At 50.8% G+C, this 20,608-nt stretch overlaps 1 protein-coding gene across 1 annotated transcript; it reads right to left on the bottom strand.

The window, feature by feature from the left end:
• Positions 1-15,642: 15,642 nt before the first annotated feature.
• On the bottom strand, positions 15,643-20,608 carry NMB (neuromedin B). Its single transcript, XM_026068253.1, has 3 exons — positions 20,440-20,608; positions 19,452-19,654; positions 15,643-15,927 (listed from the first exon to the last, which is right to left on the bottom strand). The coding sequence occupies exons 1-3, from the start codon at positions 20,573-20,575 to the stop codon at positions 15,880-15,882; spliced, it is 387 nt and encodes a 128-aa protein (XP_025924038.1). The 5' UTR covers positions 20,576-20,608; the 3' UTR covers positions 15,643-15,879.

The raw sequence follows: 20,608 nt of genomic DNA, 5'->3' as shown, positions 1-20,608 counted from the left end.
CGGGCAAGGCACCCCAGCAGCTAGTGAGGGGACCAGCAGAGAGGTGCCCTAGACACAGCCCTAGAGAGGCTCCCAGTCCTGTTACGCAGTAGAAGCTCAGATCCCTGGTCTGTCCGGAGTGTGGAAAGCACAAAAATTCAAGCTTTGGGGTTTGCACTTGTGTTTTGACAATCTGGTTAGCTGAGACAGGTTGCATTGATGCAGAGAGGCCCCAGCGTGGCAGAAACATCTGCAGTTCTGACCCCATGTGGGGCTTCCCCTCAAGAGCTGGCACAGCCACTGCTCTCTCCTTCCTGAGCATCCCCAAGGGGGAGCTCCCTGCCTCCCCAGGGCGGGGGCATTCATAATGGCCAGAGCTTTGAGACGAGCTAACGTAGAACGCTCATGGGCATTTCTTGCTCAGTCCCAATGCTTTATGGCAGTGGATAGGCTGTTTGGACATCCTGAAAAGCTATGCTTCCCACCCCCTCAGAACAGAAGATAATAGAGGTAGGTAAAATTCACGTCTTACATCCATACCTAGCAGGAAATGAGCCATTTCTGGCCAGAGACTTTGCCATTTCCCCTTAAGTGCCAGATTCATGCTCCCCAGTCTGACCACTGACTCCCTTCATGGGGCTTGTTTAAAAAAAAAAGAAAAAAGGCAACGTGTCTGGGACACCTGCATGCAGATCTGTGCTGCAGATGTGTGTGCTGGTGCAGACAATGACAGGGATGTAGCATCAGCTCCATCTACAGCTGCATCCACAAAACGGAGGGAGACGTGGGATTCACAGTAAAGCATGGAGATCCTGGGGAGTGATTGCTGGATGTCTGTGGGACTTTGGACCTCTTGGAAAGGTGGAAATATCTCTCTCGCCAGTGTGGGGAAGGGAAAACTGAAGAGATGCCTGGTAATCAGCAGGATGAGATTAATTAAGATGGGGAAAATACAACCATTTGAGGTGGTATGTCCGGGGTGAGAAGTGGTCTCACTAGGAATTAGACCGTCACTCATAACACCCTCTGGAACTAGGAGAAGCAGCAAAGGGACACACTTTGCAATAGCTTAGCCAAACCCACGTGGCTGCTTTGGGCTGATAAGTTTGACAGGGGCAGGGAGCTGTCTGGGCATCAGACACATTCCCTTTTCTCTCCTCTGTTGTACCAGCCACCACTTCTCCCAAAAGGCTGCAGTGCTCACCATGCAGGTGAGGCCTGGCGCTGGTGTGCCTCTCCGCAGCAGGATGCTGGGGCTCAGGAGGTGGGTATCATGCACAGGCCTTCCTTCAGCACCATTTTTGCTCCAGGTTTTAGCAGGCTGCTCCAGAAATCAGCAGGGCTAAGTCACGAACCAGCTAGGTTGCCTCAGCGCAGGTTCCTGGGAAGTGGTGGGTTTGCTCAGGAAGAGATTGGGACATTGCTGTTTTCATGCTGTTCAGAGGAACAGAATGATGCAACACCACAAGCCTGGCTTTTGGAGAGATGCCCTACCGTCACAAAACTCAGGGGAACCCCACTTTCCCTCCGTCTCTAAGGGAGCTGATGAAGTGCCCAACAGCACAGCGAGTACATTTGGGTGCAAGGACATCAGCATTCAGGGCTGTTATGGTTTTCTGCTCCTCTGCCTGTAAACTAGAAATAGCAGCACTCCCCACACTAGCTGTGCCCAGAAGGCACTGAAGGTTATGGGATTGGGTCCTAAGGGGTGAATCATCCTGAAATTTAGAAAGGCTCCTGAGGGGAGTTAGGTGCTTAAATCACCCCTGGCTGGAGAGGGGATTTCCTTGAATTGCCACTTTGCATGCAAACCTTCCCACTCCCATGTACGTCTGCAGTCCTATGCACTGACAGAAACGTGGTGGTGGTAGTGGGGGAACATGAACTTCTGTCAGGTGCAGATGTGCAAGCTGATGTGCTCGTGGGTTGGCAAATGTGGGAAAACTACTGGATTTACACCTTATCCAGCACTCTGCATCCATAAAGAGGTCCTACAGGAAGCTTGAAGCTATGTTAGTAACTGTTTTGGTTTTTTTTTTAATATTTCTGTTCTTGTCATTTTCCAGATGTTTCTGTTATTTTCTGGGGACAGCAGGGCTAGAGGCAGTAAAAGATTTTTAGCTCTCTGGGCACCTTCCAGGGATCAGGTCTTGGGACTGGTTTTGGCTGTCATACACTGAGGACACAAGAAGCTCATAGCCACAAGTTCAGGGCACTGCTCCATGCCATAATCACCCTGCATTCAGTTTTGATAGCCCTCTTTATTCAATAGCTTCTGCTTTGCTTGGGTGCCAATGATGAACAGGACAATTGCAGATGAGTCACTTGATACAAATCACCTGAAGAAGGGGGAGGGGGGTGAGGGGAGCAGCACAAAACATCTCCTACACCAACAGCTTTGCAATGTCAGATCAGTCACCATGTATGAAAGAGCCGGAAGCCAAGGTGGGGAAGGTGGACGGACATGCCTGGGCAAGCAGGACAGCTTTCAGAGACGCAGGGCCTCAATGGGAGCCCCAAGAGGCCACTTTTTGCTCCAGGTATGTGTGTTAATGGGTAGTATTCATCTTGCCCTGCTGGTAGATGACAGGAGTCCTATCATGGCTCTCCCTGGTCACCTTCAGTCCTCCCTGTCTCCTGTGCAGAAGGTGCCTTGGCTCAGACAGCAGGTAGAGTCAGGCCGGGGCTCTGCCACCATGAAGGCTGGCCAAGGTCCTGCCTCGTCGAACATCCCATCTCTGCCAGAGCATTGGTCTGGATGGCATCCTGCAGGCACAGAGGGAAAGGCCTTGTCTTGCCCAGCCTATGGGGAGCCCTGTGGAGGTGTCCCTGCCGATCGCTGCTTCCCACTGTGGAGTGCCTCACCAGGCAGGCCATAACATGCCTGCCGTGGAGTGTGGGAGGTGGCGGAGGAGGGCAGGAGGGTGCACAGTGGTGGAGGTCAGCCCCACTATCCCTGCTCTGCCATGTGGGGCTGGTGGGGTTGGCAGAGTCCAGGGAGGTTTGGGACCCCAGGAGAGTTGGCAGGTGTTGGGTGGCCCCACAGGTGCACCCAGCCGTGCGCGCAGCATCAGAGGAGGCTGTGTATGGTCAGGAAGAGGTGACTGTGACAGACACCCTTCAGGAGCTGGCCTTGGGAGGAGAAGGCCAGAAGCTTGAGCATGTGAGACCTGTAAAATAAGACTGGTCAAGAGGCTGGGGAACGGCCTGGTGCATGCTGGCTGGGTCCTCTCTCATACCTGTGACTGCTGCATGTTTCAGCTCTTGACTCATGGCCTCTGTCTGCATCATCTTCATCTCAATACAGCTCTCCAAGTCTGTCTGGGGACTAGGAGCACTCCTGCTACATCATACATCAAATGTGTGTCCTTCTGCACAGCCTCAAGCTGCCTGTCTTATACAGAGACCCACATTTCACGTCCCTGCCCATCTGTTCTGTGCTCTCTGGGGAGCAGTGCTGTGGACGTGGGAAGGCATATGCAGGTCTGACCAAATATCCACCTCTTCCTCTATCCTGTCTCCAATGTGGTTGGTAATCTGTCATCTTGTTGCAGGTGCTCAGAGCAACATCTAGCTTTGATAGCTGGTACATTAGCTTGGCACCTCCTAGCTGGGCATTGGCAGGCAGGTGGGGCATTGCTGCCCACCTGCGAAGAAATATTGACCAAAGAGACAGGGGTCTTTCTGTTGTGTGTTGGTGAAAACGGGGGTAAGTGGAGTCCAGAGCTCCAGGATCTGATTGCGGATGGCTCTGTGCGTGTTTCTAATGGACCTGAAGCCTATGGCTCAAGAGTCAGCACGCCTAGCTGCTGCCATGAGAGCCACCTGGGTTTGGGAATGGCACAGTTTTAGTCCCATGTGCTGGACAAAGACCATGCTGTTTCCTGTCTCCACCTGGCAGGTCCACCTACAGCCTAGCCCTACTGGCTTGAGTAGCTTCATTCGTAAGGAATGGAGAAATGGTCTAGGCTACCTCACAGCTCCCTGGCCTGTAGCTTCTCCCTCTCTGTGGTTAAACTCATATGTTAATGAATGTTTAGGAACATGGTGAACTTGAATCACTCCCTACTGGCAAAGACAGACCCATGAGCCAGGGCTGCCCAGTGTGGCAAAAGCAAAACAGGCTAGTTTGGACTATTTTAGGCTCCATTCCACTGCAAAACCCTGGGAATGGGAATATGCAGTCACTCCTGTGCATGGCTACACTGCTGGACAGGTTCAAAAGCTCAGAGGTGTGTCCTTGCACACATATTGCCAACATGAAAGAGGCAAGAACTACCATGATCTTTGCTTCTCAGGTCACCAAATTACTTGCCTGACCTGACACTGGCAAAAGTCAGTTATTGTGCCAAGATCTTCCTGTGTGATTGCTTCTCACAAAAGATCATGAGCAGTGGGAAGTGGGCTGGGACAGGTTGCACTGGGGGGCAATGGGTAATGGATGGGATTGGAGCAGATTGGCCCCAGTGATACAGGAAGCAGTTGTACAGACCTTGCAGGGTTTGGCATGCTTGGTCTGTGATGTGTTGCTTTGGTGCCCCAAGTGCCAGCCTGCTCGTTTCCTGACAGCAAACTATTCTGACGGCATGTACCAGGTGCTGCAGGAGGCCCTCATGCCCAATGCTCGCTGGTTCAACATTTTGGTGGTGCAGTGGCCTTCTGGACTGCCTCCCACAGGAACACAACCATGCGGGGTGTCTTGTTCAGTAGGAACTGGAAGCTGCCATGCCCTCCTTGTCATGTGATTAGAAATCCGGCCGAGGTTTCCCTGTCCTGGAGTCAACATCTAAGCAAACTCCAGTGAAACATTCACACTGCTCAACAGCTTTTAGCAAGCTCCAGAAGACAGTGAGTGGCAGCAGCCTCCTCCCTTGGATGAAGGAAGGGCATGGCAATCCTATTCCAGGCAAGACTCATTAGAGAAAAAGGAGCGAGGGTGAATGGAACCTTCATCAAGTTGGTGGAGTCAGGCTGTCCAGCCCTTGCTCATGACTCTTCTGGAGACCATAGGGAGCCATGAAGATAACATAGCAGGAGGCTGCTAATGCCAGTGGGTAAGATCACCCGCTCTATCACTAGATGCTGGGATGCAGCTACTTGCCTGGGATCCTTTGAAACAGCTGAATGGAGAAGCTTGAAGGGAGGGACAGGAGGAAGGACAGAGAGGCTCCCCACTGGGCAGTTTCCACCTAGCGGAGTGCAGTAGTCCTTGAGCAAAGCATGGTGCTGCTAGGTTGGGCTGTGGGAGAGCTGAGCCCACGCCAGCAAAGGGGACGCCCGAGGCAGGGCCTGTCCCTGTTCCTTCCCCAGTGTCCTGACCTTCACTGGGTTTGCTCAGCACTTGCCTGGGCAGTGTGGCACCTTCCAGGCCCCAGTTTAGGGGCAGCCCTCGGAGCTGGCCAACTGCAGGGCTGTGGGTCCAGACCTTCTCTCTTGTTTCAGAAATCCCATGTGCCAGTTCCAGGTTGACCTGTACCCAGCACTGTGGCTTTGCAACAGCTACTGAAGCAGAGAGGTACGGGGAGGGAGCGTGGGGGGTCTGAGTAGTCACCCAGGGGCCCCAAAGCCTGCACAGCTCTGGGAGGACAGAGCAGAAGAGGAGGCTTGTTCTCAGCTCCTCCGATGTGTGCAGAGGCAGGGAGCATCCTCCACTGGTTTGGACTGGTGTGAACTCACCCACAGAGCAAAGCAAGTAGAGAGCAGAGCCCTCATCCTCCACTCCCCAGGGTCTCTTCCATAAGCTGGAGGCCTGTTCACCCACTGCAACCATCACTTCCCATCTCTCTGGACACAGCGCTCTGCCAACATCCTAGGCTTCACCCTCTGCCCCTCAGCATGGGCAGCCCCTTTCCCACGTTAGGCCTCTGCCCATCACAAGAGCTCTTTAGAGCCAAGATGGGGCCCCACATCCACCTAGCATGTCCATGGTGTGTTCTGGGGTACACCACAGGACATGAGCAGCTGGATGGCCTTGTGGGGTCCCAAGAGTCTCAGCTTTTGTTTTTCCTTGGTGGAATAGATGTTTGCAATTCAAGAGGGCACCATGTCTGGAAATTACCAGGGTGAAACACACCTGGTGCTTTAAAAGCATGTCAGAAGACCACTTTTGAACCAAGCATCTGGTTGGCAACAGGAGGGATCACTGGGTCTGAGGGCAGTCATGGCCCCTGCAGCAGCTCGCTGCCTGCCCACTTTCCCCAAGGAAGAGACGGTGGGGAGAGAAAGGGAAGGGGCCATGAAGGCTCCTAGTTCCCACCAGCTGTGGCCTCACCTCTGACCAGTGCTGATGGAAACATCTGACTGGTTGAAAAAAAAAAAAAGGAATTTCACTGTGATTTTGGAAAACCCTCCCCCAAATGATGTATTTCGTGGTATTGTTCCTGACAGAGCTGAATGTTTAGATAAAGCCAGGCAATATTTTATGGATGTTGCCTTCTCCACCAAAAAATGGTGTGGGTGTCAGTTCTCAGAGCATCTGTCCAGCCTCATCCCTGAGTGCACAGCTCATCCAACAGAGCTCTGCCGCCACAGGACAAGAGCATTACAGAAGTGCTGAATGCCCCGAATGCCTTCCCTATTCAGTGCTGTACAGAAAAAGGCCAGGAGCTGGTCTGCCATCTCTCTCCTGCCTTACAGCAACCACAACAACCTGTAGTCTGCCCCATGGGACTTCCTCTGAGTCCACAACATGCAGGACACGCAGGGTCAAAGGCAGCCGTAACCTGGAGTGGGACTCAGTAAATCAGTGTCCCTGTGCATTAGTCTTTGGGACATGGCTTGTCGGAAATTTTACCATGCCAGCTTGGGGAACCCCACTCCCTGCAGATTACAGTTTGTAGCCATTCCTGTGAGTCTGCTGTAACTAAAAACAAGCTAATCCCTTCCAAGCTTTGCTTGTTAATGATGTACTGGGCTGTAATTAGCACTTTAAGCCTAGCTTGTAATTTAGAGAACAAACTTTCTCTCACAATCCCTATTATTAAAGGCCTAATGAAAGCAATACTGATACTCCTATATCCGGCATCTCTGTGCTAGTCTTGAAATTAATGAATAGAGCAGTGCTACCCCACCATGGACTGCAACGCAAGTCTGTGTCTGCATACACCCAAGCTGTCTACACCTCATATTCTGGCTATGGGTAGAGGGTCATCTGAATATCTGTTTCTTTCATCCAGAGAGAATTGCCAATAACATATGGTGTAATAAGAAAGCATGCTTCTACCTCAAAAGCAGTAGAAAGACCTCAGGGCTGATCTGCAGGGTGGGGTCAGAAATATTGTGAGATAAATTACAGACAACTACTTGTTTAATATTTTTTTAAAATACATAGAATCATGACAGTCTGTAAGAAGAGATGGGGTTGCCTTAGCTTATGCATAGCAAATCTTTTGATCCAGCTGTACTTAGCACAGATTTTGTAGGGATTGTGCAACCTTGTTGCAATCAGTTTTGATCTCGCAAGACCCCTGGCTGTCCCAGAGTCCTGCCAAGGTTATAAACTCAGAGCTTCTCCACTTGGCTTTGGGTTTGGAAAACGTCTCTCCCTCATGCTGCAAGGAATGGTCTGTGTTCCTCCAGGGTCACCAGCTCCTGCAGGCTCATGCTCAGAAGTGGCATTTCAGAAATCAGGAACATTATGCAGAAATCAGCATGAAGGAGGTAGGATCTCCATAGGCTATTTCCAACAGGCTTAACTTTTTGAGTGAGGCTATAAGACAGTGCAAGAAGTTTCTGGAGATGTGATTAGAATAATGGGATAAATGTTGAACTGAAATGAAATGTCATTCTGGGCTCCCTGACTACACAAGTTCAGAAGCCCAGATCTCCTCCTTGCTCCACAGCTGCAATGCATATGCCTCAGCACACACCTGTAAGCTCCAGAGAGTAACTAAACCTGGCTATTTTTGTTTCTGCTGCTCTAGAACCATTTCCATCCATTGAAGAATGACATCTCATGTTCACCAGGAGCAGACGCTGAGAAGAAAGCCTATAAAAAAAGCTTTGTGGGTGTCTAGCTGGGATGGTCCATCTCTCTTGCCTCAGGACTAGTTGTGTTCACCTTGGTCAGGTCAGGGTTTGGTGGTCATACTGGGATGAGAGAAGTTCTCCCTGGAAGAGCATGGGGGATGGCAAAGATGTATACAAGACTAAGATTGTTCTGCTTCCTGATGGCAACTTGATTTCCTTTCTGCCCCTTTCTATCCTGGCACAACAAGCTTCCTCATTGCCTGGTTTACTGCTTTCATAAGGAAGAGAAATCTCAAGAGATTGCGGAGGAGGAAGCATGCCAACATGAGGTCAGAGACGCTGCTGAGGGTGTAGAAGGTGAGCCAGTCCTGCGTGACTGAGCATGACATAGAGCGCTTTGCTAACCCTGGGATACCAATGACACCAAGTGGTGGCAGTGGCCCTTCACCCACATCCATCTGAGCCACTTCCTTCTCATGGGACAGTCCCACAACTAAATAGGAGCAAATGTCAGTGGTGCAGGTGATTTGTCTCCATTTCTCTTACCTTGCTTCACTTCTTTCTCCTATCTATCTCTGCAGTCATGCCACAGCCACTGCAGTGGGAGAAGTCCAGGAGACATGCTATGGTCGCCCTGTAGACATTCATGCTCTGAACTGTTGCAGCTGCTGGACATTTTTGCTGCAGTTCTGCTCCATGACAATCTGTGCACTCCAAGGAAGCGATCCTCATTTGAATCATTGACCTCAGTGCACTTCTGCTCACATTGTGCAGAAGCAGCCAGCTCTGCTGCGAGCAGGTTCTGGAGAACATTGAGCTTTGTGAGCACAAGGAGTCCAAGCATAGGCATGGAGGGATGGCCTTGGTCTAGAGCAGCAAGGGGAACAAATGCAGAGCTCTTTTATGTGGAAGGAAAAACCTGAACAATTCACTAGTTTCCCTAGCCTCTCTCACTGGAGAAAGCCCTCTGTCTTTCCTAAGCCCTTCCTCATCTTACACAACCTGGAGGTCCCCCTTCCCTCTCCCTCTGCTCCACAGCCTTGGAGTGTCAGGGCCCTGGTGAGCCCAGCCAACATATTCTCCTGCTCTTCCAGTCGAAAATGCAGATCAAGGTGCTGGACAGGAAGTGGTCCATGGTCCACAGCGTCAACCTCCAGTTCCAGCAGTGGGTGGGCATGATCCTGCCCAGCAGCAAAAGGAATAAAGCTTTGCTCCTGAAGATCCCCAAAGAATATGACCTGATGTGTGATGGGGCATTGTGCTGATAGACTGTGTATGGTGTGGATCAGCAGTCAAATGTCATAAAGGCAGATCCCAGAGCAGAGCAGGCAGATCGCAAAAGACTGGGATTTCTCAAAAGCTTGGAGGCATGATATCTACCAAAGTCCTGAAACAGATGCTTAAGGATAGGTTTCCAGGGTAATGCTCTCAAAACACCCAAGAAATATAAGAGCCATGGGTATCCACCAGAAGTCACCCAGGTGCTTTGAGAAGATCAGTCTGTAGGTGTGTTGAGTTACCTCAACATGAATATTATCCAATGTCCCTGGGGACTGTGGAGTGGACATCAGCAGCATTTTCCAGTGTGAGCATCTAGCAGCACACCTGAGGTTAGCACCCTAAACCTTATGTTTCCTTAAGTCTTTGGTAGTTACAGGGATGCTTTGTCTTTCATATCTATTTTCATGGAGCAGTATAAGAATTGGAAGATCAGGAAGGAAACCCACTTAGAAAACACAGCAAGGTAGATTTATGGCAGGATCTGCAGTTCCTGGCCCAGGGCTGGACAAGGAGATATGGTGGCTTTGTTCATGGAGTGTACTTTCTCACTGGGGGCTGGGCTTCCATGTAACCAGAAAACAGACAAAAGAGAATTCAAAAGCAATTGGTTCCTCAGGAGATACCAGAGGTTCCTGACCAATGGGGATGGATGGATTGCTGAGCTGAGGCTCCCTGGATGGCCAGGGAATTCCTATCTGCCACAAATGCTGGTTTTTAATAGTGAGGAAAAGTGGAAGGTGTTTGCTGAAGATCTGAACATCTACTTGGAAGGGAGTGGGCTGGTACTCAGAGCATCAGAAATGAGGGAGAAGGACCTGCTGAAGGAGGCTGTGACAAAGAAGCAGAGGAGTCAGCTCTTGGAATTTTGGAAATATTTGTCAGACATTTATTTGCTCAGATTTGTACGTGGGTGTAGACAACATTGAGCTGGATACATGATGGATCCCTCAGATGCAGCAGTATTGGCCTTGAGTCTTCAGCAGTAATCATGGAGCAGCGCAGGGCTCAAGGCTGGAAGGGACCTCAGAGATCTCTATTCCAACTCCCTGCTTGGAGCAGAGCTAATGATAAAGACACATCAGTGTGCTCAGGGCCTGGTCCAGGTCAGTGATGAGCATGCCCAATGGTGGGGAACTCCCCTCCATCTCTCTGGGCCTGTGCCACAGCAGCATCATTCTCATGGGGGAAAATGCTCAGGGCCTTGCTGCAAATAAGTTTTTGGAGAAGGGTCCCAAAGTGATCCCAGACAGTCATGTTGTGAATCTGGTCAGTTCTCATCTCACAGGTGTGGGATATTGACAAGTCAGATGCTGGTGACCTCAACAATGACTCTTCACAGAAAGGCAAAGGAGTCTCTGATGTGCGAGCTGAGCAGGGCTGAGTTTGCTTAGTGCTTGGGACTCAAGCCCCAGGACATGTTTGGGAAGTCCATGTTCTCCCTGGCCAACAAAGATGGCAACGGGTACAACTCCTTCTGAGAGTTCCTGGATGTCTTGGTGATCTTCATGAAAGGTGCGATCCAGTGCTGGTTTGAGGGATAGGAGAAGGTCATTGACTTGGCACTCTGTTTTTTTATTTCTCCTGCTGGGGAACCCAAAAGTCAGGGCACGTACAACTTTGGGGTAAACTCCTGGTTACTAGCCAAGTAGAGGCATAGGGCAGTGACCATCTATTTCAAAACACATCACTACATGGGAAGCCCATCACTAAAAGAAGAGATCCCCAGGCTCCCTTCATTGGATGCTACCATGCATCTTCACGTGAACAGAAATTTGGGAAGGTTGTGAGTCTGAGTTGCCTGGCAAGCCAGAGATGCATATATGCTTTGGTAAGCTGCTGGTCTCTGGATCACAGAGCAGTGCTGTCCCCAGCTATGTCAATGAGTCTGTTCTGGTAGAAGAGCGCAGAATCTGGCCACCTGTCTCAGTATCTCGTAGCCTTGGGGATGTGTGTTGCTTTTGCAAGTGCAAGTGTATGTTGCACTGCACATTCTGCAGTGACATCACTGATTTGCCCAGAAAGTCTCAACAGGACCTTAGAAGGTCCCTCTGCAGGGTCTGTGCTAATCCCCTGAGCTTTGCTTGTGTTGTGCTTTGCTCTACTAGGCTCTCCAGAGGAGAAGTTGAGGCTCATGTTCATGATGTATGACCTTGATGACTTTCGCATTGTTTTGGGGATACTGCAGGTTGTGTCTCTGCTCCACATGTCCTCAGCTCCCTGATACTGATGTGAACACCTGTTTTGAGCACAAGGGCAACAACAGACATCAAACTTATTCTCATTTTTCCTATGCTAATGACACCAGTCGAGACCCAGACTGTCTACTTGAGCTCGAGCAGTACAATACTTAACCATGAGGTATCTTCTCCATTAGGCTAGCCAGCACACCTGAGTTAGGAGCCAAGTTCTCTGTAAAGTCAGTTGAAAGAAGATGCCCCTTTTGGAAGTCTCTGGAAGAAAATTCAAAAATTTGAGCTTGGCTCTTTCAGGTAAAATCCACAAAGGCATTTGGGCTCATAACTCTTCTTAGGCACCTAGTCTTACAAATATGTCAGTAGGAGCCTAATAACAAGTGAGAACTTTGCTGTCCACATCCTCTCCATCGATGGTGCTGGGAAGCCAGCCTCCTCTGCAGGGGAATTCAACATCGCTGCAAACTGGCACAGCTTTCAAGGGGAAGGTAGGGAACATTACACTGAATTTGTTGCAGACCAGAGTCAGCCAGAAGGTGTCACTAGGAACAGGGTTGTGACGTGGGACAAACATCTCTAAGTGAGAAGCCCCAACCCATGCAGTTAGTGCCAGGCTGAGCTGTGTCTGGGAGTGCAAGTGACTCACCCAAAAGAGGAGCAGACCCTCTTCTAAGCACCAGTGGCTCTTAGAGCGATGTGGTGCATGCACTGAAGCATGAGGCTAGCAGAGAGAGACTTATTTTCATTCTAACCTCTTCTTCAAAGTGGGCAAAACCAAGCCTGGATATCTGGATGGCTCCAAGAAGTCCCGTGCAGAACATGTCTAGGAGCACAGGAAATTGCCAGGCTACCTATGGATGCTTTTGTGGAATTAGGGCCTGGACAGGTACCTGGAGCTGGAGGTCCAGATTGGGCTCTGAACTTTGGGCAGTCTGTTCCATCCCAGGAAGGCTACAGAGGCATAAATGTTGAAGGGAGATGATTTTTAAGGACTCCAGATCTAGTCTACACAACCCAACATAATAATGAGGAATCAGCTACCAATTTTGCATGGGTTGTCCTTGGCTCCCCTGACTTTATAAGTAAGGTGAAGCATAAAAGATTTTGTGATCTTTCAGCAGTGAGACCTGTTCTTCCTACCCATTACCTGGGGACTATCATGAAAGTTGAGGTGGGCTGGTGTTTTCCTTTAAACAAATTGTGTCAGTAAAACCATGCCTAGAGTCTTTTTTGTGCTTTGTCTCTTTTTTCCTATGTTGGCTCTGTGCCATGGGAGAAGGGAGAGGGGGCATGGACTAGACTGGGCAGGAACTGAGAGCCTTTAGCGAAGGGATCTCCCAAGTGCATGGTGGTCTGATCAGCTGAGAAAACTGCCTGTTTTGGATGCTGCCATGACATGATCTGGAAGACAAGACTTGAAGGAACTATCCCCTTCCCCAAAACTACCCAACTCCTGCAGTGATGGGGGCAAAGGACTTTAAACACCCACCACAAAGAACAGAGATGCACAGATATGGGAGACAGCAAGGTCACCTGGAGTGGGAACGTGTGAAATGTCTCATCAGTGGGGCAAGACAGAAAATAACTGATAGGAAAGAGTTTGAGTTTAAACCTGAAAAGCACTGTGTGGCATTGCGCCAAGGTGGCTGAGTCAAGGATTCTTTTGAATGTTCACTAACATAAGGGGGACCGTAAAAGAGCAAGGACTCCAGATGTAACACGGCCACAAGTAAATAAGCATTTATTACTCACTCTTAGATTAATCTTTCAGCCTAATTCGCTATAGCCAGGCACTAAATATTATTCTATGTACGCTTTAGGTTCACAACGAAGTTGCTCTCTTCTGAGATTCAATCCCTCCATGCCCCATCAGTCACCTAGGAATCACAGTGCGGGTGTCCCTTTCTCACTGGGTGGAAGGTCTTGAGCTCAGCCCAGCTGTCTGGAGCAGGGTCCACACTGTGCAAGATGGTGTTAATCTTTTATAGCTCCCCATTGTTCCCCCCAAAAGCAGCAGTTCAAACCAATCACAAGCCAAATTGCCTTTTTATCTAACCAGGCTCCGTTGCTCCCTTAAGAATCTGCTGCAATGATGTTGGGGGCAGCTAAGAAAGATGAGTCACTGTCAGTTGTTCAGGGAGGGGTTTTGTGGGAAACTCCCCTTGAGGCAAAAGAGTTTGCAGAGTGGCACTAGGTTTGGTGGTCCCCAGATCCTGACCGACGGAATCACCTGGCTTTTCCATATGTCAGAGAAGCAAGCTGCAGGGCCAAGGTGAGCCACAGGCACAGACAGCCGGGTAGGCTTCTTTGATTATCCATGTGGGCAGCCCTACCATTGCCCCAGATCAGCCACAGTGTACACAACCATCTCCTTGGCACCAAGGATAAAGGACCAGAAGCTGTTCTTGTGATGCACCACAAGTAGAGACCAGCAGGGATATGGCCAACCTGGAGGATGCTGCAAGAGTGCAGCAATGCCCACCTAATCTTAGGAAGCAGAATTGACCCTGTCCTGACACAGCAGAGGAGCAAAACCCCTGGTCTTCGTCAATGTGACTATCATGGGGGTCAAAACACTGTGTGGGGCCCCAGAGGGGCATCACCATGCTGGTGAGCCCCACATCAGGGCTGCCTGCTGGAGAGGCTGCCAGGCTGGTGCCAGGATTATGCAGTGCCATCTGACGTGCACTGGTCTCTTTCAGTACATCTGCAAGAGGCACTCCAGAAGGTGCTGAATCAGAGCCTGTTCACAGGGTTGTGCTCGGCCACCCATTTCAGGTGGTCCCCCTTCATGCCCTTCTTCACCTCACTGCAGGAGGTGCACCCTGAGGTCCATGCAAGCTCTGTGGAGTCCCCAGAAGAGCATCTGCCCTCAGTGGGAGGCACACAAACAAGTGACCCATGGATCTCTCTCCTGGTTTAAAGCCTCCTGGCAAGGGGACAGCTCTGTCACAATCCCATGTGCCACTCACAGAAGCCTCTAGGATGGTGTGACCCCACTCCCGCTCCCTCCCCATGACTAGTAGCAAGGAGCTTCTCAGAAGTCCTGTTCCTCCTCCCCAGGTCCAGGACATCCGGGTCTTCAGCTGCAGCCCCACCTGCATGACCAACAACATGGAGAAGGCCTTTTAGCAGGTCAACAAGCAGGATCAGACCCATTTCTTCCACACTGTGAAAATTTCTAGATCCCACCCTTCCCATCTCTGCTTGGGACTGGGTTTACTTAGCAGCAAAAAGCTTTAAACTTTCACTCTTTTAAATCAAGCCAGAACCTGGCCACTGAAAAGCTCTCCAGGAGCCAGCTCAAGATGAGGATACTTACCTAGGACATAGGAGAGCAGGTTCAGCACCTGGCTCTATTTCTCTTTGCAAAGCTTTTTTCCCATTCTTCAGCACTTCTGTGGGTTGTACAGTCTCTTTCAGAGAGGCTGTTTCAATGAGGTCTAAAATAATATCTGCCTTTTTCAGCTGTCCTGCACAATGGAGGATCCGGGATCTACACCTCTGTTTGCATAAATGTTTTTAACTGTGTGCACAAGGTGAAGTTGCACCAGGTGACAATTCCAGAGGCGGCCAAAGCCAGGCTGAGTGCCTAGTGGTCACAGCCAGCAGATGAAGGACAGCAAAACAAGGTCCAGCTTTGGGCCATGTGTACATATGAAACCCTGGGGTCCTGCCAGCCTAGGACCACAAGACCATGCTTGTATCAGAAACCACATCCAGGACCTGAGCAAGATGCCTTTTATTTTCATGATGGTTTGCCATTTAAACTGCTGCTAATCTCTCCAGCTAGGAGGTCACACTGATGCCACAGGGGCTTGCTCCAGCAGCAAGTGCTGCAAGCAGTTCATCCAAGCTTGCAATTTTGTTATACAGCAGTTTGTGCCTTCTTTAGTGAGTAGAGGCTGCAGGGAGTGAATCCTATCCCCTCATGGCTGTTAAGGGGAAAAGGTTGGAGGTCAGCATGCTTGCACTGACAGCATTGCTCAAGCCCAGGGCTGCATCACTGGATGGTTAGGGGCAATGGTGCACAGAGCAGGATGTGCTCTACACTATCAGGCACCACATGCTCCCAGGTGGGAGAAACACAGCCACTCACAATAAAGAGAAAAATCACAACCCAACTCCATCAGTGCTAAGAGTGATCTCAGTACCTTCCCTCCTCCCCCAGCACAACCCACAGACTTCCCCCATTTCTACCCCCAAAGAAAAGGCTGAGCTGGTCTGTGCAAAGAGCTGGTTTTATTGACAGGGGCACATTAGACATTAAGAAAGCAGAAAACATACAGGAAATGTACAGGGAGGCTCTGCTTTTCATACAGGCAATCACTATTAACAGTATTACAGAAAAAAAATAAACAAAAGTGATGTTGCTACAGTAACCCACAAGGAAGTTGCTCTCCTTCATTCGCCGTACATAGACGAGCCTGCAGACCCCATCCTCTGTGGCTGTGCTTCTTCAGTTTGAAAAATACTTCTCCAGCAGCTTTGTTAAAAGCCCTGTCTCCTACAAGGAAGAGCACAACAGTAAGCCGCTTGCCCCATACACGGCCTCTGCCTACATCGCCTGCCTTCCTGGGCAGCATAGGATCAGAAGACCAGACTGATGCCCCAGGCTGGACTAAGAAGGTGCTTTCACAGGTGGTTCAGGACAGCAGGGGCTAGAGGGACAGCACACAACAGGAAAGGAGCCAGGGGCCCAAATTCCCCCTCCCACCCCATCACTCCAACAGCTGGAAGATGTCAGAGGTGAACTTTACTGCAATACAGCCCTGCTGCAATGAGACAGCAGCCTCTGGGTCATGTTTCAGGGTCAAGGGCAGCCTCGGGGTCTGATTTGGCAGGGAGCAAGGCAAGAAGGCAAAAAGCAAGACACAGCAGGGAAGAGTCAGAGGGATTTTGTGGAATTGCTTGCTGCTCAGAAATCCCAGAGCTGTGTGGGACAGGATTTGTGTTCATGCAGACAGGCTCTCCCCACAACTCTAAAGTCATCTCAGTCCATACACCCAGGCTGTTTGTCTCCTGGAGAAATGCTGCCACTTATGCAATGAGATGACAGCCCTTCTCACCCCCACCAAGCACTGAGATGATCCTCCCTTGCCAGCCAAATCTTTGTCATGCACAGGAACAGGGAGGCACTGTGACCCACTACCCCAAACATGTTGGGAGTCAAGCCTGCCTGCTGCATGTAGTTTAAAAAATTTTTCAAACCCCTTTTGCTCTGTGTGACTTCTGCTACCCAAAGCATGAGGCAGCCCATGGATTCCTGCTCTGCAAAGGGCCAGAAGATGTCTTGAGAAGACCAAATCCTAACAGCAGCAGGCAGGACTAACTCATGTGAAAGGAGAACAAGCAAAAAGATTAAGTCCTGGGGTACTTAGAGGGGCCCCATAGAAAGGGAGAAGCAGTTTGTCAATCACCAGTGACAACCACAGAAAGGAAAAAGCCTGTTTGATTTTTTTTTTTTTAATAAAAGCCTGTGTCCCCTGATGCTTACCCTGCCACACAGCACGGCAAGTGTATCAGTGCAGTGGAGTGACATCTAGAGAGCATGAGAATTCCTGCCTTGCTGACTGGCAGGTCCCAAGGAAGGTGCTTTTCTAATCTGAATCAAGATGAAAATGATAGTTCCTGAGCAGAGGTGGATGGAGAGTTTCACCCATGTCAAACAGCTTGATAGACAGCCAGTGAACATGGCAAGCAAATCAATTCAAGCAGAGGCTTGCTGCTGACCCCAGGTGTCCAACAACAGCCATAGTGATGGAGAAAGCAGAAAAGGTAGTAGCAACTGGCAATGGCATCATGTCACCCACATGAGAGAAAAAAAATACTAAGAACCCAGTAGAAAGCATAACACAGACAGTGCTCAAAGACACCAAGGAGAAACAGTTCTGTGTTATCAACCAGCAACTTGAAGACAAGAATGTCCCAGGGGAGAGAGGGAAGGAGTGAAGAAAGGAGCAGGAAGGCAGGAATCGAGTCAAACGAGGTGCTCGTAGATGCTGAAAGGCCAGAACTGGATGTAACACCCTGCACAGAGCAGTCTCCACTGCCACACAGTCAGGGAAAGGACAGCTAGCACTCCAGGGCACCAACTGGGTCAAGTCAAAAGACTTGAGGGGTTTTGGGAGGAGAGGGGCAAGAAACAGGATCCAGCTGCACACCAGACACCTCAGTTTAGATGCCACATGGGTGCAGGGCATTCCACCTCCAGCAGAGCCACCAGAGAGGCACCAGGACAACAAGGTACCCAGCCAGCTGGAGCCAGCTTAACTACGAGCCAAAGCACTCTCCAGTGATGGAGCTTCAACACCCAGCACACACATGTACCAAAGACTGGTGTTCAACACTGGCCAGAGCCCGCCTTCAAGCACTGGGAATGAGCACTGATAAGGCTGGCAGGGCACAGACATCCAGGTGGCTGTCTGAAACACAGCAGTGATGCCTAGGACAGCCTCCACCCCAGCATATCTGCAGTGAGAGCAATGACTGTGTGACTTACCTACACAGAGGAGAACCACAGGATCACTTTAATTGAATTCGCACTGCACACTCGCTACCATCCTAGTGCAYGAAACAGGGCAGCACAGCAACCAGCCCTCCCACCATCTCCAACAGCTCATGCAGCAGCAAAATACCCTCCTCAAAGACTCCCCATGGAAGGTTGGAGGAAGGTCTAGGACCTTCAGAGCCCTCTCCTCCCCTTCAGTTGGGTCTGAGAAGCACAAGCTGCAGCAGTGCAGTGGTCATAGCACATGGCACCTCAAAGGGAGCAGAGTGGGCTGATTTCTTCAGCGACGCCCAGCTGTCTCTTCACTACAAAGTTCCCATCCTGATGGGACCAGTTCTCTGGGAGAGCCCCAGTTTATCTTGATCTGCTGAAACCAAGTCAGGAAGGTGCTTGAGCAGTCAGTGCCACCCAGGCTCACATCCCTGCAGCTCTGCTCCACTCACACCTTCCCAAAAGAACAAAGAAGAGCAAGTGCTGCCTAAACCCAGATGACAGAAGCCATTTTACCTGTGTGTAGTGTTACTGGATAGCTCCTCAAGCACAGCAGCTCAGAGGATAGTATGTGTAGACCCCACCTAAGCAGATTTCATCCCTTTTAGACTCTCAATTATTTCCTGCAGTGACTAGAAAGGGTGAGACGCAAGGGGAGCACACATAAAGCAGCAGTCAGGCTGAGCCAGACAGACCAAGCAATTCCATCTCCATGTCCCTATGAGGATCTGTGTGTGCACATTATCCCCAGTGGGGGATTTTCCACCAGGATTTGGGTGAGCTCCAAGGCAAAAGCTACACCAAGGAGTCAGGGAGCGGCGGCTGAGGATTTGCTGATGCACAGCAGGACTACCAGAGCTCCTGCTGCAGAGGGCGCCTGCTTGATCCCTGAGACCTCTCTGCACTGCAGTATGAGCCACGTACACTTCCCCTTCGCAAGCCAAGCTAACAGCGCTAAGCGTTCCCCCAGTAGCAAGGGATCTGGCCAAGGCAACGCAACACCAGGATGGGGGTCCAAGACCTCTTTGCAGGACAGGCTCCTTTTCCTGCACGTAGGAAGCTGCATGCCTCTTGACTTACCTCTCTTTAGAGAGAGGGGAGGTAGGATTTCCTGTTCCTTGAAGTGGCTGGTAAGGCAAGGTGAGGGGCCATATTTTTCCATGGCAGCCTCAGTAGCCATTCTCTTCCGCATCCAGATGCTCATTAACAATCCCTGGGCTGAAGATCACCACTCCCACAGCTCCACCGCAACATCCCCTGCTCATCCTCATGCCCTTCCCAAGGGCTTGGGACAACTAACAATGGTCCGACTGGACACAAGCCTAGAGATATCTCTCCTCTGCCCCTTTATGGCTGCTCTTAAGAGGTGGTTTAAGGAGGGTTAACAGGAGCAGAAGGGGGTGGGGAGGGGAGAAACACCCTAACATTTGGGCAGATGCTCACATCTCCAGCCAGGCTGGCTATTGCAGACTAGCATCTCTAACACCTCCCTGTTCAGGGCATCTCCCTTCCTCTTAGTCAATATTCACCTGGTCAGTGAGATCATATTTCCCTTGGTTCTCATCCAAAAGTCTTTCTTGCAAGAGGATTTTCAGGAGCTCACGGGTAAGCAGTTCCATCATATCCTCCAGCAAGGCTCTAAGAGAGGGACCAAAAACCATCGGCACAGCAGGATCTTCTGGTGACTCCAGGTGTGGAGAGCCCGAGACGCTCTTCTTCCCCATGAAGTGACCTGTAATACAACACACTTGTGTACCACGAAAACGCCTGGAGAGGGGGGCAGGGATTCTGGCAGATGGACATTAAGCTATTATCTGCTACCTCATAGCAACACAATTCCATGGGAAGCACCAAGCAAACCTACACCTGCCTAAAACAGCCAAATACAATACAGTGAGGAGCTAGTGAGGAATAATTCAGCAATCCCAGGTCCTTGTTCCACACCAGACTTCAGGGAATTTTCCTTCTGCTGTCAAGATCTCTAGGGTTAAAGAAATATTGCACTCATCACCACGAGATGTGAATTCCTCCATAAAGCTGAGGCTGCCTCATCACTGCCCTGATGTTCTTCTGGCCACCACAGGAGGTAGAGTGCCTTCCCTGCCAGCTACAGCACCAACCTGCTGCAGCAGGGCTCAGCAAGCCCTCCAGCATCCCCCCTCTGCTGTGCGGGGAGGGGGAGCAGGAGACTGGTCACAACCTGCCACATCCCCAAGTTGCCAGAAACCTCTCCAGACCAGAGCCCTTGACACCCATTTCAGATCACAGTGAGAGTGAAGATGACCCCAACTCTCTCCCAGAAGAGGGCTCATCCCTCATCCCAAGAGGCACAGTAGGAACCCCCTGGAGGGCCACCCACTAACAGAGGTGACCTGGCACAGCCTGCTCCATCACCCCACTTCCGAGGTGAGTTTGGCAGTGCTCAGCCAGGCCTCGAGGCTGCCTGAGAATTGGTCCCTCACCCCCAGCCAGCCTCCTCCATCTGAAGCTGGGAACCCCCCAGGCTCCCGCCAGTACCTGTAGCCCAGAGGTTGCCGCGGGGGTTGACCTTTATCTTGGCCGCCTGGCTGCGGTGCTCGGCGAAGTCGAGGTGCACGGCGGGCCCGAGCGCGGCGCCGCACAGCAGCAGCAGGAGGCAGGGCAGTGCCGCCATAGCCGGCCTCGGCGGGACCCGCTCCCGCCTGCC

This window comes from Apteryx rowi, unplaced genomic scaffold (genome assembly GCF_003343035.1).
Source record: "Apteryx rowi isolate R43461 unplaced genomic scaffold, aptRow1 scaffold_27, whole genome shotgun sequence".
NCBI classification, from domain to species: domain Eukaryota; kingdom Metazoa; phylum Chordata; class Aves; order Apterygiformes; family Apterygidae; genus Apteryx; species Apteryx rowi.
Note: the sequence above shows the minus strand (reverse complement) of the source record. Positions and strands in the feature narration are given on the sequence as shown.